Raw genomic sequence first — 18,470 nt, forward strand, 5'->3', positions numbered from 1 at the left:
AGTTCAGGCCCTTCGATCTCAATTTCTCCTCCCTTACCTTTCAGTTTAGGAAGGGAAAGGTCAATTGAGGGCATGTGGAATTTCCCTCCTTTGCCTCCATGACCTTCAATCTCAATATCTCCCTCTGCTTTGCCTTTGGGAAGTGAAATATCAATGCTTGGCATTTCAACTTTCCCTTTCATCTCTGGACCTTCTGGTAGATTCATCTTTGGAAGTGAAACATCAAATTTTGGCATTTTGAATTTACCTCCTTTCCCTTCAGGACCTTCGAGGTGGACATCGCCCTCAGCTTTTCCTTTGGGAAGTGAAATGTCAAGAGATGGCATGTTGAACTTTCCACCTTTCAGTTCAAGCCCTTCGATCTCAATTTCTCCTCCCTTACCTTTCAGTTTAGGAAGGGAAAGGTCAATTGAGGGCATGTGGAATTTCCCTCCTTTGCCTCCATGACCTTCAATCTCAATATCTCCCTCTGCCTTGCCTTTGGGAAGTGAAATATCAATGCTTGGCATTTCCATCTCTGGTCGTCCTACTTTGACACCCCCTTTTGGCAGATTCATCTTTGGAAGTGAAATGCCAAATGTGGGCATTTTGATTTTCCTCCCCTTTCCTTCAGGGCCTTCAATATTTACATTGCCTTCAACGTTTCCTTTGAGAAGTGAAATGTCAATAGACGGCATGTGGATCTTTCCTCCTTTTACATCAGGGCCTTCAATCTTCATTTCTCCCTCTGGTGATTTTATTTTAGGAAGGTTCATGTCAACTGATGGCATGTTGACCTTTCCACCTTTCAATTCAGCTCCTTCAATGTTAATTTCTCCTCCCTTACCTTTCATTTTAGGAAGAGAGATATTAAATGTGGGCAAATGAAACTTGCGTCCTTTGCCTCCATGTGCGTCAATATCAATATGTGCCTCTGCCTTGCCTTTGGGAGGTGAAATATCAATGCTTGGCATTTCAACCTTTCCTTTCATCTCTGGACCTTCGACTTTGACATCCGCTTCTGGTAGACTCATGGTTGGAAGTGAAACATCAAATTTGGGCATTTTGAATTTACCTCCTTTACCTTTAGGGCCTTCAAGGTGGACATCACCTTCAACTTTTTGTTTTGGAAGTGAAATGTCAAATGATGGCATGTTTAACTTTCCACCTTTCAGTTCAGGTCCTTCAATATCAATTTCTCCTCCCTTACCTTTCAGTTTAGGAAGGGAAAAGTCAATTGAGGGCATGTGGAATTTCCCTCCTTTGCCTCCATGACCTTCAATCTCAATATCTCCGCCTGCTTTTCCTTTTGGAAGTGAAATATCAATGCTTGGCATTTCCATCTCTGGTCCTCCTACTTTGACATCACCTTCTGGCAGATTAATCTTCGGAAGTGAAACATCAAATTTGGGCAATTTGAATTTGCCCCCTTTTCTTTCAGGACAGTCAATATTGACATCACCATCAACGTTTCCTGTGGGAAGTGAAATGTCAATGGATGGCATGTGCATCTGTCCTCCTTTTACATCGGGGCCTCCAATCTTCATTTCTCCCTCTGGTGATTTTATTTTAGGAAGATTGATATCAAGTGATGGCATGTTGAACTTTCCACCTTTCAATTCAGGTCCTTCAATCTCAATTTGTCCACCCTTACCTTTCATTTTAGGAAGGGAAAGGTCAATTGAGGGCATATGAAATTTTCCTCCTTTGCCCCCATGTCCTTCAATTTCAATATCTCCTTCTGCTTTGCCTTTGGGAAGTGAAATATCCAAGCTTGGCATTTCCGGTCCTTCTACTTTGATACCCCCTTCTGGAAGATTAAACTTGGGAAGTGAAACATCAAATTTGGGCATTTTGAATTTACTTCCTTTTCCTTCAGGCCCTTCAAGGTGGACATCGCCTTCAACTTGTCCTTTGGGAAGTGAAATATCAATGCTTGGCATTTCAACTTTCCCTTTCATCTCTGGACCTTCTGGTAGATTCATCTTTGGAAGTGAAACATCAAATTTGGGCATTTTGAATTTACCTCCTTTCCCTTCAGGACCTTCGAGGTGGACATCGCCCTCAGCTTTTCCTTTGGGAAGTGAAATGTCAAGAGATGGCATGTTGAACTTTCCACCTTTCAGTTCAGGCCCTTCGATCTCAATTTCTCCTCCCTTACCTTTAAGTTTCGGAAGGGAAAGGTCAATTGAGGGCATGTGGAATTTCCCTCCTTTCCCTCCAGGTCCTACAATGTCAATATCTCCCTTTGCTTTGCCTTTGGGGGTTGAAATATCAATGCTTGGCATTTCAGGTCCTTCTACTTTGACACCCCCTTCTGGAAGATTAAACGTTGGAAGTGAAACATCAAATTTGGGCATTTTGAATTTGGCTCCTTTTCCTTCAGGACCTTCAAAGTGGACATCGCCCTCAGCCTTTCCTTTGGGAAGTGAAATGTCAAATGATGGCATGTTGAACTTTCCACCTTTCAATTCAGGTCCTTCAATATCAATTTCTCCTCCCTTACCTTTCAGTTTAGGAAGGGAAAGGTCAATTGAGGGCATGTGAAATTTTCCTCCTTTTCCTCCATGACCTTCAATTTCAATATCTCCCTCTGCTTTGCCTTTGGGGAGTGAAATATCAATGCTTGGTATTTCCATCTCTGGTCCTCCTACTTTGACACCCCCTTCTGGCAGATTCATTTTAGGAAGTGAAATGTCAAATTTGGGCATTTTGAATTTACCTCCTGTTCCTTCAGGACCTTCAAAGTGGACATCGCCCTCATCCTTTCCTTTGGGAAGTGAAATGTCAAATGATGGCATGTTGAACTTTCCACCTTTCAATTCAGGTCCTTCAATATCAATTTCTCCTCCCTTACCTTTCAGTTTAGGAAGGGAAAGGTCAATTGAGGGCATGTGAAATTTTCCTCCTTTGCCTCCATGACCTTCAATTTCAATATCTCCCTCTGCTTTGCCTTTGGGGAGTGAAATATCAATGCTTGGCATTTCCATCTCTGGTCCTCCTACTTTGACACCCCCTTCTGGCAGATTCATTTTAGGAAGTGAAATGTCAAATTTGGGCATTTTGAATTTACCTCCTTTTCCTTCAGGACCTTCAAGGTGGACATCACCTTCAACGTTTCCTGTGGGAAGTGAAATGTCAATAGATGGCATGTGCAACTTTCCTATTTCCACATCAGGGCCTTCAATCTTCATTTCTCCCTCTGGTGATTTTATTTTAGGAAGATTGATATCAAGTGATGGCATGTTGAACTTTCCACCTTTCAATTCAGGTCCTTCAATATCAATTTCTCCTCCCTTACCTTTCATTTTAGGAAGGGAAAGGTCAATTGAGGGCATATGGAATTTAGCTCCTCCATGTCCGTCAATGTCAATATTTCCCTCTGCTTTGCCTTTCGGAAGTGAAATATCAATGCTTGGCATTTCAGGTCCTTTTACACCCCCTTCTGGAAGATTAAACTTGGGAAGTGAAACATCAAATTTGGGCATTTTGAATTTACTTCCTTTTCCTTCAGGCCCTTCGAGGTGGAAATCACCTTCAACTTGTCCTTCAGGAAGTGAAATATCAATGCTTGGCATTTCAACTTTCCCTTTCATCTCTGGACCCTCACATTTTACATCCCCTTCTGGCAGATTAATGGTTGGAAGTGAAATATCAAATTTGGGCATTTTGAATTTACCTCCTTTTCCGTCAAGACCTTCAAGGTGGACATCACCTTCAACCTTTCCTTTTGGGAGTGAAATGTCAAAAGATGGCAAGTGGAATTTCGCTCCTTTTACATCGGGGCCCTCAAGACTGACTTCACCCTTGCTTCTGCCTTTAGGAAGTGATACATCAACACTAGGCATTTCAAATTTCCCACCTTTTCCTGAATGAACGTCAATATCAATATCTCCCTCTGCTTTACCTTTTGGAAATGACAGGTCGAGTTTTGGCATTTCAAATGTCCCACCTTTAACTTCAGGTCCCTGAATCTTTACATCTCTTTCAGGTAGTTTTACTTTAGGGAGGGCTATATTTGCAGCGGGCATGTTGAATTTACCTTCCTTTCCCTCCCCTTCAACACTGAGGTCACCCTCTGCATTACCCTTAGGAGGTGTGATGTCTATTGTTGGCATTTTGATCCCCCCTCCTTTAACATTAGGTCCTTCAATGTTAATGTCACTTCCTTTCAGTTTCATTTTAGGCAGAGATATATTAATTTTGGGTAAATGGAACCTTCCTCCCTTTCCCTTGGTTTCCACGTCTCCCTCCGACTTTACTTTTGGGACAGGACATTTTTGTCCTTTAGTGTCTATTTTGCCTTCAACTTTCCCTTTGGGCAGAGAAAGATCAATCGTAGGCATGTGGATTTTCTTTCCTTTGATGTCTCCTCCCCCAATACTGACATCTGTTTTTCCTTTAGGTAGTGAGACATCAATTGATGGAATCTCCACCTCGCCTTTCAATTCAGGGCCTTCAATATTGACATCACCTGTCTTTGATTTGATGCTTGGTAGTGACACGTCCAAAGAGGGCTTTTGCATTTTCCCTCCTTTTGCTTCGGGACCTTGTATCTGTACTTCAGCTCCTGGGGATTGTATAGTTGGAAGAGAGATATCAAGTGATGGCATGTTGAACTTTGCCCCTCCTTTGACCTCTGGGGCTTCAACATTAACATTGAGTTCTTTGGATTTCCTCTTTGGGAAGGAAATGTCAAAAATGGGTAACTTGAACCTGGATCCCTTCCCACCACTTCCCTCAAGATTGACATCTCCTCCTGCTTTTCCTTTGGGAATGGACAAGTCAATGGTTGGCAGTTCAATCTTATGTCCTTTAACTCCAGGGCCTTCAACCTTTAGCTCTCCTTCTGGTGGCTGCATGTTGGGCACAGCAATGTCTACTGAGGGCATGGTGATTTTGCTTCCTTTTACTCCACCACCCTTAACATTCAACTCACTCTCTGTCGCCCCCTGGGGAAGTGAAATGTCAAATTTAGGCATCTTGATTTTGCCTCCTGTGATATCAGGCCCTTCCACATCAACATGCCCCTCAGGTGATTTCAGTTTAGGAAGAGAGATATCAAATGAGGGCATCTGAAACTTCCCTCCCTTTCCTTCAACTTCAATGTCCACCTCTGCTTTACTTTTTGGCAGGGATATGTCAGGACCTTCAACCTTTCCTTTGGGAAGTGAAATGTCCATAGATGGCATGTGAAACTTTCCTCCTTTTACATCAGGGCCTTCAATCTTCATTTCTCCCTCTGGTGATTTTATTTTAGGAAGGCTGATATCAAGTGATGGCATGTTGAACTTCCCACCTTTCAATTCAGGTCCTTCAATGTCAATTTCTCCTGCCTTACCTTTCATGTTAGGAAGAGAAAGGTCAATTGAGGGCATGTGGAATTTCCCTCCTTTTCCTCCAAGACCTTCAATTTCAATATCTCCCTCTGCCTTGCCTTTGAGAAGTGAAATATCAATGTTTGGCACTTCTGGTCCTTCTAATTTGACACCCCCTTCTGGAAGATTAAACTTTGGTAATGAAACATCACATTCAGGCATTTTGAATTTGCCACTTTTTCCTCCAGGACCTTCAACTTGTCCTTTGGGAAGTGAGATATCAATGCTTGGCATTTCAAATTTCCCTTTAATCTCTGGACCTTCAACATCACCTTCTGGTAGATTCATCTTTGGAAGTGAAACATCACATTTTGGCATTTTGAATTTCCCCCCTTTTCCTTCAGGACCTTCAAAGTGGACATCACCTTCAACTTTTCCTTTGGGGAGTGAAATGTCAATAGATGGCATTTTGAACATTCCGCCTTCCAATTCAGGTCCTTCAATATCAATTTCTCCTCCCTTACCTTTCATTTTAGGAAGTGAAAGGTCAATGGAGGGCATATGGAATTTCCCTCCTTCACCTACTTCAATCTCAATATCTCCCTCTGCTTTGCCTTTGGGAAGTGACATATCAATGCTTGGCATTTCCATCTCTCCTTTCATCTCTGGTCCTTCTATTTTGACATCACCTTCTGGCAATTTCATCTTTGGAAGTGAAACATCAAATTTGGGCATTTTGAATTTACCTCCTTTGCCTCCAGGACCTTCAATGTTGACTTCAGGCTCACCGGTCTTCATTTTTGGAAGAGAGATGTCAAATGATGGCAACTTAAAGTTTCCCCCTTTACTACTTTCAATGTCGATATCTCCTTCCACTTTAGCTGTAGGAAGAGACAAGTCTACTTCAGGCAACTTAAAGCCTCCTTTGACCTCAGGTCCTTCAATACTTATGTCTCTATCTGGTGATGTAATTGATGGGAGAGATATGTCAAAGTCAGGCATCCGGAACTTCCCATCTCCACCAACATAGTGCCCCATATCCACATCATGTATTTCCATCTTTGGCAAGGATATATCAACAGAAGGTAGGCTGCCTTTCCCATCACCATCTGGACATTCAATCTCTAAATCAGGCGTTCCCATCTTTGGTAAAGAGATGTCAAAATTTGGCATAGAGATGTTGGGACATTTAAAGGAGGACCCATCCACCTCATCAGCAACTCTCTGTCCAGCATCTAGTTCAAAATCCACGGCAGGTGCAGTTATATCAATGGCAGGCATTTTGATTCCCATCTTTGCCTCCAGGTCCCCAAGTTTTCCTTGTACATGTGGTACAGAGATGTCCATAGATGGCATCTTAATGGATGCATCCTTCCCTGGGACCTCTATCCCCTCAATGTTTCCCTCAACATTTGGGCCCGAGACCTGAAGATTAGGGAGGTCGATCTCAATCCCTCCTTTTAGTCTTTCATTGTATTTGATATCTCCCTCCATGCCACCCTTATTGCCAGGTAAGGAAAGGTCTCCTTCCATCTTTGGAGCCGATACGTCAATATGGGGCATTTTAAAACCGATTTTCCCAGAGCCCTCGGTTTTTATCTTGGCATCGCCGTCAATTTCATCAGAATGGCGTGACAGTCTAAATTTAGGTAGCTTCAGTTTAGGCATTTTCAGCTTGTAATCTCCTTTGCCGACATCCACATCTCCACTCACCTTAGGGGCAGTGACAGTTACCTTTGCCTCAGCAGTGGGCAAAGAAATGTCAGCTTTCCCTGCAGGAAATGCAAATTCCACTTCAGGTGCTGTGAAGTTTGCTCCTCCCTTCTCCATCTCCAGATCACCATCCTTATTACCAGACAAACTGAACTCCACTGATGGTGGCTGAAGTTTCACATCGGGCGGTTTCAACTCTGCAAACCCGCTAGTGGAGGGGGCGTCCGATTTTGTGTGCTTGTATTTGGGAAAGCTGATTCCAAACTTGTGTCCTTTTCCTTTGACTTTGACTTTTGCTCCAGGTTCTTTGGCATCCTCTTGGCCCTCTAGGTTGCCCGTATCCATTTTCACCCCTGCTGCTGCTCCAGAAAAACCCTTCGCTCTCATTCTGGGGAACCTGAGAGATTAAAAGTGCATAGCACAGGGGGAAAAATAGAGAGATAACATCATCAGTAAACACAATGGCTGTGATTCAGAGGTGAAATAGGTTATTTACGTGAGGTACACTAAACCTTGCATCAGCTTTCCAATAATCATATATAATAACATTTCCCAAGCAACTGCATGCACAAGGTTGCCCAATATGTTGACTTGAGACGATAAATTTGACTTTGGTTGTCCACAAACAATGACTGAGCCTCACTGAAGACAAACAACCTTTCTGTGCATCCCTTCACTTATCTGAAGAACATGCATGTGAATTACAGATAATCACAGAACACCAACCTGATCCTCTTCTTTTTCTTCACCGAGACTGCTGCTCCTTCCATTGCTTCTTCTTCAGCTTTGGAGCTACTACTCTGTTTGAACTTTGGGAGTGAAAACTCAACATCCACATCGCTGAGCTCCAGCCCGGGTGGAGTTCCCTCTATCACCAGCTCCTCTCTGCCTTTCTTCTCCTTCAACCTCTTCAGACCAAAACGTCCACCCCTCTTCTTCTTGACCTTGAATGGTTTTGGGGCCTTGACACTCTGAAACACATATAGTAGATTAGGGGTGGTATGAAAATGGACAGGTAGTAATCATGCTATAATCCAAATTGATAGTATTGTGCACCCCTGCTGAGCCTTTGTTTAAGCCTTATGTATAGATATATTGGACCAAAAACAACACAACTCTGAGCTTGTATTTTGACACTGCAAAACATCTATTTCCTTTTTGTTTATATTAGACATTTGAGAAAAGTCAATCTGTACTTTCACTGGAATGAGACAAAACAATTACAAAGACAATTCAAAGCTGTACATTTGACATATTATTGAGAACTGCACATTCAAATTTCAGTGAAATAGTAGGCTAATACTGTATAAAATAAAAGAGTTCTGATATTATGACTGCTTTTGATAGTTGTTGCAATGCCTTATACTATAAACCATTAAAAAAATGTGACTACCATTTTGGCCATTTTGGCCATGGGTCCTTTGACTTCGACACTTGGAACCCTAGGCCTCACTGCGAGTTCACCAATAGGGATGGTCCTTTTCAGCAGGAAGCTGACTTTATATGGCTCTGCACACTGCAGGATCTTCAGAGCATCTTCATACTTCACATTGTCAAAGTAGATTCTGGCACTCAGCACCTGGTCACCTGCAAGGATTACAACAAACAAACAAACAAACAAACAAACAAACAAATAAACAAACAAACAAACAAACAAACAAACAAACAAACAAACAAATAAACAAATAAACAAATAAATAAATGTAAATAAATAAGACGGCAGCTGCACGTATTTTAGAGCTGTAGGCTATACTAAAAATCACACCCGTGTGAAGTGAGGGGCGCTCTTATCATCTTACAACATCAATTACAACATAATGTTTGTTTAAGCAACGGGTGCTAATGCTTGTTTTAGTCCTCAAAACAAACATTACATTTCTCTTTGTTGTCTATGGCGTTTTCTTAAACAAGCATCGTTGAAAGACAAACATTAAAGCTGTATATAGGAGGGGCTAGCGCCCCTCAGAAATGTTAAGCGTGCATTTACAAGAAGTTGCTCTTTGTGGAAAATCACGCCCGTGTGGAGTGAGGGGTGCTCTTATCATCATACATCATCATGACGTACTGTAACATGTCGATTTGTTCAGACACATGACGTAAATTCTCCATTCATTATCAATGGGTTATTTAAGCTTTGTGTAAAGGACGTGAATAGCCGATTTGCTCGTCTACATGACGTCAATTCTCCATTCATTGTCAATGGCATGTAATGTTTGTGTTAGGACAAAAATCTACACTATAGCTGAATATAGGAGAGGCTTGTGCCCCTCGAAAAGCTGCACAGAGGAGCATGTATGAATTCCCAGAAGCAGTTTGCTTTTAAATGTTTCGCTAAACACAACGGTAAAGAAATGTGACCCATACCTTGCTGCAGGCTGAGATGTAAAGAAATGTGACCCTTGGCCTTACCTTGCTGCAGGCTGAGATGTAAAGAAATGTGACCTTTACCTTGCTGCAGGCTGAGATGTAAAGAAATGTGACCCTTGGCCATACCTTGCTGCAGGCTGAGATGTAAAGAAATGTGACCCTTGGCCATACCTTGCTGCAGGCTGAGATGTAAAGAAATGTGACCCTTGGCCTTACCTTGCTGCAGGCTGAGATGTAAAGAAATGTGACCTTTACCTTGCTGCAGGCTGAGATGTAAAGAAATGTGACCTTTACCTTGCTGCAGGCTGAGATGTAAAGAAATGTGACCTTTACCTTGCTGCAGGCTGAGATGTAAAGAAATGTGACCCATACCTTGCTGCAGGCTGAGATGTAAAGAAATGTGACCCATACCTTGCTGCAGGCTGAGATGTAAAGAAATGTGACCCTTGGCCTTACCTTGTTGCAGGCTGAGATGTAAAGAAATGTGACCTTTACCTTGCTGCAGGCTGAGATGTAAAGAAATGTGACTTTTACCTTGCTGCAGGCTGAGATGTAAAGAAATGTGACCCTTACCTTGCTGCAGGCTGAGATGCTTGGCAGCGGGAGAGTCTTTGAGAACATCCTTTACAAAGATTCCTTTCTCTCCTCCTCCGGTGACACTGTATCCACTGGCTCCAGCCTCCGCCTCAGTCTCCACCACAATCTCTACAGGCTCACCATTATCCTCCACCTGACACACACACACACACACACACACACACACACACACACACACACACACACAGCCCCACATTAGACACACAGGCACAGTTATTATGAACTACAAAAAGTGTTCCTCGAAGCACAGGTCTCCACCAGATCAGGTAGGTTATTGTGGGCCAGCAATGTTGATGGAATATGAAAAATCACACCCGTGTGAACTGAGTGGTGCAGTGACGTCACATACTAACCATAGCAACCATGCTCGTTTTTTTGGTACGAACAAACACGGGTACAAAGCCAGTTGTTGGAGTGGTTTGCACCACTCAAAAATTACACTTGTGTTAAGTGATCGGTGATCGCTCTTATCGTCATACATCATCATACATCATATTCCGTGCTCAGCCAATCAAATCATTTCCGTGGTACACACAGACACACAAAGCTGGGCATATAGGCGCCCCTCAAAAAGATGACATTAATACATCCGGGGCTGTAAGTAACCACAACTACAGATCTCATAGGTCGAACTGGCAATTCAAACTGGTGATTAAAAACATAAAAAATATGCTAATAGTCAATTTCCGCGTGCAAGTTGAGACTATTGGTCAACCCGCTGAGGAGAAGCATGGGGGACAGAAGCTTTTCCTGTGTGACTGAGTGCCAGAGCTTTTCTAAATTATACACGAGTCATTCTTTTTATTTTTTTATTTTTGATAAGTCATAACAATTTTGGTGGACCGTGGACAACACAGTTGTAAATAGTAGCAGTAGCCAAATGCTGAGGAATGGACAAGTCTGCACAGAAGCCTGTCAGCAAATCAACAGCTATGTAACCAGCCAGAAACAAGGAGACGCAAACCAACCAACATCTTATAGTGACCAACAGTTTACCAAGACTCTACCAGGAGAAGTAAAGGCACGTCATCAGATGATTTAGGAAACTCTTGTCACAAGCAGTGTGACAAGAGTTTCAGTGAGTTAAGTCGCCTGAGGAAACACCAGCATACATTGTATGATGTATCCATACTAGATAAAAGCCTTTCCACAATAAACAATTTGACAAGAGTTTCAGTCACTTAGTTAGTAGTGACAGTGCTGGATTAGTGCTGAATAATTGCATTAAAATGCAATAATCTTGATGTGAAATACAAATTATATAACCAAGTAATCTACATGATTTCTATTATCTTGGTTCCCTCCACTGACGACAATGGACATTTTTGTTGCTTGTCACTGTACAAAATGTATTCATGCCTGTCTATCCAGCTGACAGAAAAGAAAGGTTGCTTGATTATCAAAATTAAATGTATATGTTTCTCCTTTCAAATGACTTTGTTGTAAGTGCGAATGGTCCCCTTATTAGGGCCATACCCTTATATCGGTCCATTAAGGGCTGGATTAACACCTCTGAGGGCCCCTGGGCACTGAAGCTTGAAGGGCCCCTCTTCACATGCACGCGTAAATCTTTGTGCGCGTGCAAAAGTTTGGCTGTTTTGGGCCGTTTTGGGGCGGTTTTATGCCGTTATATTGGCCTATTCCCGGTCGCCTACCCCGCCCCAGAGTGACAGCCAGGCAGTAACAAACACATTCCGGGCGATCCGCACAAATGCACTGATTACACCACCTTCGCTGAATGACACAGGAGCTTATCGCAGCTTGCACTTTTCAGCTGCCTTCTCACCAACAATAAAACGCTAATCTTTTTAGACACCATTTATTTCATTCGGATTAGCAGGGACATTTTCTGTGGAGCTAAAAAAAGAATAATAATACAAATAAAATTGAGGGGCCCCTGGTGCCCAAGGGCCCCTGAACACGTGCCCAAAGTGCCCATATGATAGATCCGGCCCTACATCCAGCAAGAGTGCAACGCATTGTGAGCTTGTAAATCAGCTATTTTGGTTACGTGTTTAAGTAAAATGACCTTCAGGTCATGTGTGCATTTTATATTGACTTGTTATGTCTCGTACCGCAGTCTGTTCTTCTGTGGATGAATCCATCTCGGGTGTGGCCAGTTGGCAGGTGGTCTCTCTCAGATGGCTCCTCTTCAAGCTCAGCACCTGTTTCAGCTCCGCATGGAGCTTCTCCTTCTGCACCTGGACAACAGAAGCAAACATAAACCCCACATACGGTGTCTAGCAGAGTACCTCAGGGCTCTACTCTAGTGGCTTTTCTGTTTTCGCTCTACATGAAAATGACATCGAAAATGACATATATTCTGCAAAGGTTTTCCCAGAATACAGATGCTGGGGTTTAAGTGGTTAATATGCATTGCAATGTGATTGATTCAATTCATGTCTATTCATCCATTGTGGCCAGCACCGACAGCACTACTGTATGTAAAAACTACAACACAATAAAGTACAAGAGAAGCTTGCCACTAGGACAACTGCTAGTTAAAGCAGCAACTAAAACAACATCATATCGGAAAATAATTCTCCCGAAGCCCGATTGAAGCCCAGTTATGTTATGGTTTGGTTTTGCTTAATCTTCAACTGCATTCGGTTATTTTTCAATACCAGGTAGTCTCCTCGTCATATAGGCCTAAGGGTAAAACTTCATCAGCCCCTCAAACCACATTCTTGCCTAAAGAAAACCACTAAAACATACAGCAACAAGTTGAAGTTAGCAGTCACAGTGGCTAGCTTGTTCCTAATGGTGTCTCATTGGTTTCAAGAAAACACAGACGATGGAGCTTGCACAAAAACAAATGTCACCCACTGTTGTATACCTAAAGGCACACATGTGACAATAAAGATTATTCTGATCCTAGTTCTGATTCAATGACTGAATTAACGAATGAATGAATGAATGAATGATTAAATCAAAGTCTAAATAAATAACCAACCACTGCATGTGTTTTGGCTTGTGAAAGGGGGCCACGTGTTTACAATGTGTCTGAGTGCCCCAGCACCTGTGTCATGGTTTCATATATATGTGCCATGGTCAGAGGTTCTTTGTTGTCAGCCCCCCTGCATCCAGCAGTCACCTGCTGCTGTTGGCTGAAAAAAGCCTAGCCAAGCCCTGGCATCCCTGCTGAACAGGGTAAAATGAAAGGCTGTTTATGTGGCAGAGAATGACCTCAGCAGTTCAGACTTGGTTATTGTGTTCCAGTCTATGGGGACTACAGGGCCCGGGGATGGGAGGGTCAAGAGGTCAGTCGCCGTGGTCAGTTGAGAATATGTAACCACATAAGAACATGCCACAGAAGAGAAATATTATACTTTGTTTAGCCCATTGGTTCCCAAAGTGGGGTCTGGAGGCAGGGGGCCCACAGCTAAATGAGTTCATCAAATAGCATAAAAATTAGTCACATTGTGGCGCATTGTGGCTTTGTATCTGTTATTTTCAACAAATAAACAATAAATGTGAAAGATATTTTCATATGGGGGAACCGTGGCCAAATACAAATGAATTTGTATGAAAAAGTTTGAAAACCACTGCTTTAGCCTACTTGAGTTTGAGTATACAGTACTGCAGTGGGTATATTAATTAATCTGAGAGAATGTATGTCAATATATCGTTGATATATCGTGAGTGATATTGACTTGTTATTGCTGTGTTTTTTGAATAGTAGTTTTCAATGTTGCAACACTTAAAATATAGAATATGACATTTTAACGGTAATATCGTATCGATCACAATATTTGGCCTAAATACCCAAATATGACATTGTGTCCATATCATGCAGCCCTAGTGTGGGTCAGACCATTACTAACACTATCCCAAAGCCTAACCTAACCCTAACCTCACCGGAAGCCACAGGTGATTTTTCTTAACCCGCAGCACGTTTTAGTTGTATAACCCACTACGCATGTCCTGAGCCACGGGTGATTTTTAACCTACAGCAGTGAGTCTTAACCGGCCACGCAGGTTTGACTAAAAGGGAGGTCTGACTTGGGGATGCAGTCCCCCGGCCGAGTGTGTGCGTACCACTCTCTCTGGGCTGTCCTGTTCGTCTGTGGAGCCACTATGGTGGGGGTTACTGCAGGGGGCTGAAGGGGGTCCGTCGGACGGGGGCGCCCGCCTCCTGTCTTTTACCTACCAAATAAAAGTATGTATGTGTAATCAAAATGCATGAAGACATGTCCATAATTATTATGAGTTTCATAATCATAGGCAACACAATTCGGAGGTACACATTATTTCCAACGTCCATTTAGTTCTCCCTTCTCCTTGACAGCTTATCATCACGAAGGGTGCTGACAAGCACCTGCTTTATTTGAGTAGTTTTCATTTGAAATGGGTGACTGCTTTCTGCCTGTTATTCTGAAAATCACACCTGTGTGAAGTGAGGGGCGCTCTTATCATCATACATCATCTCATTCCGGCCAATCACAATTTGCGTCCTCACTTTTGTCTTCAATGTGTTTACACAATGTTTGTCAAACCTGGCCATGCATTGTCCTCAAAAATGGCCAACTGGTCAATGGCATTCAATGTTAGTGTTTGCACAAACCCTCAAAACTGGCCATTCATTGTCAATGGCATTCAATGTTTGTGTTAGGACAATGTTTGTGTTTACACAAACTCTCAAAGCTGGACATAGGAGGGGCTAGTGCCCCTCAAAAATGAGACAGAACATTGTGTACTCACGGCTGGATCTCTGGACTGGCTGAAAACATTGCTGTCCTCTTGGTCTCTGTCAGAGTCTGCAATGCAAGTAAAATCATGTTACAATACGGTACAATAAAACGTGTAAATTCAACAATATGAAGAATGTGATATTCATTCGTTGATACATTCAGGGCAGCTCTGTCACATTCAATCTCGTATGGATCTGCATCTGACCTCAAACCCTTATATCTCCATACAGTATATGGAGCTGACCTGTGCTGACAATCCATATGTTGATCCCACCCCACCCGTCCTTCCTGTGCTGACATTCTATATGTTGATCTGACCTCATCAAACCCTGTACACTCAAGACACGCTCCATATATGGCCAGTACAGAATTCATTCCATATGTTGATCTGACCCCCCATGCCAAAGCGCCAGCGTTATACCATGCATACTCCCATAACTGGGATGGGATCCATAACAACACACCTTGGAGAGGTGAATAACATTTGGATTATAGGTTCGAAGGCTAAAGTCGGTCAGAATCAATGTCGATGTCAGAATCAGGAACGGCTGGGTGTAATCTCATGAATCTTGGTGGGATTGATCAGCAGGCTGCCCCGAAGAGAAGACTAAATTTTGGGTTGAACCGGTCGACAGTCAAGGTCACAATTAATCCCCAAACTCAGGGTTAGTACTATATCTAGGCTGTAGCAGGGCTGTACAGTTCTTATAGTCGAAAAACAACTAATACATTACCACCATACAAAAGGGACAAAAGGCAAAGGCAATTATCACGTCCACTGTTGCGGTCATGTTACCAATGATACCTCTTGATATTTTGTATTTATGTAGGAAAGAAAAGAAGAAGCTATAAGGAAGTCATTTCAGGGAAGGTTTTGGTGGCTAGTGATTGGCCAAAAGCGTCACATGTATTTCCAAAGGGCCTGAGCTTAAACACAACACCGTCTCTGGACATACTCCAACTATTTTTAGCCAAGGATAGCTTGTCAAAGCATGGCTGCTTCATACAGCATTCAATTAATATGTGTTTTTCTCTGAAGTAAGCTTATTCTCAGGCCATCTGATTTAATGACAGGACTATCAGAGCAAGGTTTATGGTATGGCGATTCTTTCCATAACCATGGACATATACACCTGCAGCAGCCACCTTATAACCACCCTAGTCTCCACTCAAGCACCTGTAGACTAAGACCAGGAGGTAGGGAGGGTGATCGATAACAGCAACAGGAAGACAGTTACTGTATATGAAACTGTAATTCATTGCAATTGTGTTCCACAAGTACGTATAGTATCCATGACAAGATGCCTTTCAAATAGAAACAATGAAATTGAATGAAAATTGGTTGCCTTGTAATTCATTATTACCGTATGATATTTCATACAATTTATCCAATAAGAATGAGAGTCCTATAGTTCAACATTTCCATCTGATATACTACTACACTACAGTATGTTACGTTACGGTTAAGTTACTACTGTGTAAGAGGCTAAGTTATGAGAAGGGCCTTGTTGGATACTGTACTGTACTAGGTTTACCATTCATCTAGCCCACTGTACTGTATGCTTCAGTGACAACGTGACTTGTGTGCGTGTCGCTTGACAAAGCGACACGCACACTGGAAAATGTGTGCGTGTCGCACACATTTTAAATGTGATGGATCAACACGTTTTTGGTTGACAATAGGTTATTTTTGTCGCACAACGGGACGCACGACACTGACGCATCAATCAGGATTCAAGCTAGATTCAGCAGTGTGGCATCACCTGACCGTCTGTCCTGGCAACGCCATTCCATACAGTCCTTCGTTCATGTGATCTTGGCTTGCGTGCGCATTCGGTGTGAGTACATCTACATGTGTACAGTCGGCCTATTAGTGTGTGTGTGCGTGTGTGTGTGTGTGTGTGTGTGTGTGTGTGTGTGTGTGTGTGTGTGTGTGTGTGTGTGTGTGTGTGTGTGTGTGTGTGTGTGTGTGTGTGTGTGTGTGTGTGCGCGTGTGCGTGTGCGCGCGCGTGCGTGCGAAGATACATAGCACAGAGTGTCAGCATGGTTGTCATGCCTGTATGGGTGGGTTTGAGGTATCTGGTGTCTAGCAGGCCACAGGAACGCATAGCACACATTCAGTCATGTAGTGGTATCCCTGGCCCTGCCCAACCCGCACAGAAGCACTGAGACCCATTAAATAACAGGTCCACACACACATCATAATCAAGTACCGTTTGTTGTGATAATACTTTGCTGTGGTTTTACTTATTTTTACACTGTTCCACTAGTATAATACATGAAATGGATCAAAGGTCTAGCATAGCCCATCAATCACTGTATCTATAGCCCAGTATATATATATATATTAGACATGGACAAGAGAGAAGGGACAACATGCACTAAAGGTCACAGGTCATACTAGAAATAATGCAATTAGAAGTACTTTTTTGTTAGTATAGTGTCCCTAGTATGTTACAGTAGGTGAACAATCGGCGGAAATGGCTTATCTTCAAGCTCACAACGCGACACATGTAGGTTGCCTATTTTCAGAGAAGATATTTGGTACAGAGGGAAAAAATAAGGTGACCAAGTATAGACCCCTGGTGGACTCCTGGCAATGAGATATATAGGGTTCAAGTGGTTAACCTTGTTTACAGGCTCTTTTACAACAGTACCCCACAGTATTTCACATAGATGGGACACCTGGGAGTTGTCCATTACAAACACTATGCTCACCTGGGTTACTTAGCAGCTGCACTGCAATATGACTGACTGAGTGTTAATTAATTGAACCCAGAGCAACCCGTAAGGGTTCATTTGGATTCATTTGTACTCAAATGGATAAACACTGAGCATATTGTACTGTGTAGGAGAGTTGCTCAAGGGCCTGTAGGAGAGTTGCTCAAGGGCCTCTAGATTTGTTCTGTGATATAACTGTAGGCTTTTCTGTCTTTGATCATAGGAAACCCAAACTCTGTATAAATGTACTTCTTGTGAATGAACTTTGAGAAATACAAGGTATGGAATGAGAGACTGTGTTGTTAAGAGTTGGCACTTGGCAGCACTAAATCACTATAAAAGTGAGTCAGTTGTCACTTGGCCTTTTTATGACCAACGGCAACTGTAATTGTTCCTCAAAGTAGTCCAAAAAAACTACATGTGTACTACTTCTACTTGAGTAGTTTTCAACACAGGAAAACCCTAAGTAAAATAATAGTATTCCTACTTATTAATCTTCACACATCTGCTTGCAAGTGACATAAAATGCTGTAATAGACTATGATTGCTACCATAGCCAGCCAAGTGAAGTGTCGATGCTGTATACTGTAATGTTAATGAGTAGGACAAACATTTCCCCATGTTTAGAGTCAGTCTACAGTGCAGTATGTGCATCAGGTTGCGCAGCAGCAGGTGCACAGACAGCCGGGTTAAAAAAAAAGGCAAAGGCAAATTAATGGCAGTATAGAAGTGAGCAGTTACGATAGTGTCAAAACAGAAGTGTTAGCAGTAGCCAACAAGATAACACTGGTGTGAGGGGAAATGTGTCAGCTTTACAGAAAGTAGAGTAGAGGGTTCTCAGTAGCCCATGGGATCAGGAAAGGCCAGACGGGATTCCGTAATTCTTCAGGTTTAAAACAATAAACAGTTCCAGGGTTTCTCAAATATTTTCACGTATTTGGTCGCAGACCACCATTTGAAAGATTTTGCACCCATGAGAGAAGATTTGTCAACATTATTTGTCAACATGTGTTCATTTTCTTTGATAATTGCCAAAACGTATTCTCCTTGTCAACCCAACTCTCACAATATTACATGGTAGAGA

The 18,470-nt window shown here is 42.5% G+C and overlaps 1 protein-coding gene across 1 annotated transcript in view; it reads right to left on the reverse strand.

Annotated features, from left to right (window-relative positions):
• Positions 1–18,470, reverse strand: part of prx (periaxin) — a gene marked incomplete at its 5' end in the record, with an annotated part of 44,555 nt that overhangs the window by 8,656 nt on the left and 17,429 nt on the right. Inside the window, 9 exons of the mRNA XM_079513847.1 lie at positions 134–2,884; positions 3,053–3,303; positions 3,388–7,407; positions 7,737–7,981; positions 8,404–8,597; positions 9,951–10,107; positions 12,050–12,175; positions 14,013–14,120; positions 14,676–14,731. Coding sequence (XP_079369973.1) covers positions 134–2,884; positions 3,053–3,303; positions 3,388–7,407; positions 7,737–7,981; positions 8,404–8,597; positions 9,951–10,107; positions 12,050–12,175; positions 14,013–14,120; positions 14,676–14,731 — 7,908 coding nt within the window. The remainder of the gene's footprint in view (positions 1–133; positions 2,885–3,052; positions 3,304–3,387; positions 7,408–7,736; positions 7,982–8,403; positions 8,598–9,950; positions 10,108–12,049; positions 12,176–14,012; positions 14,121–14,675; positions 14,732–18,470) is intronic.

Source organism: Electrona antarctica (assembly GCF_951216825.1).
Source record: "Electrona antarctica genome assembly, chromosome: 11".
Classification (NCBI taxonomy): Eukaryota; Metazoa; Chordata; class Actinopteri; order Myctophiformes; family Myctophidae; genus Electrona; species Electrona antarctica.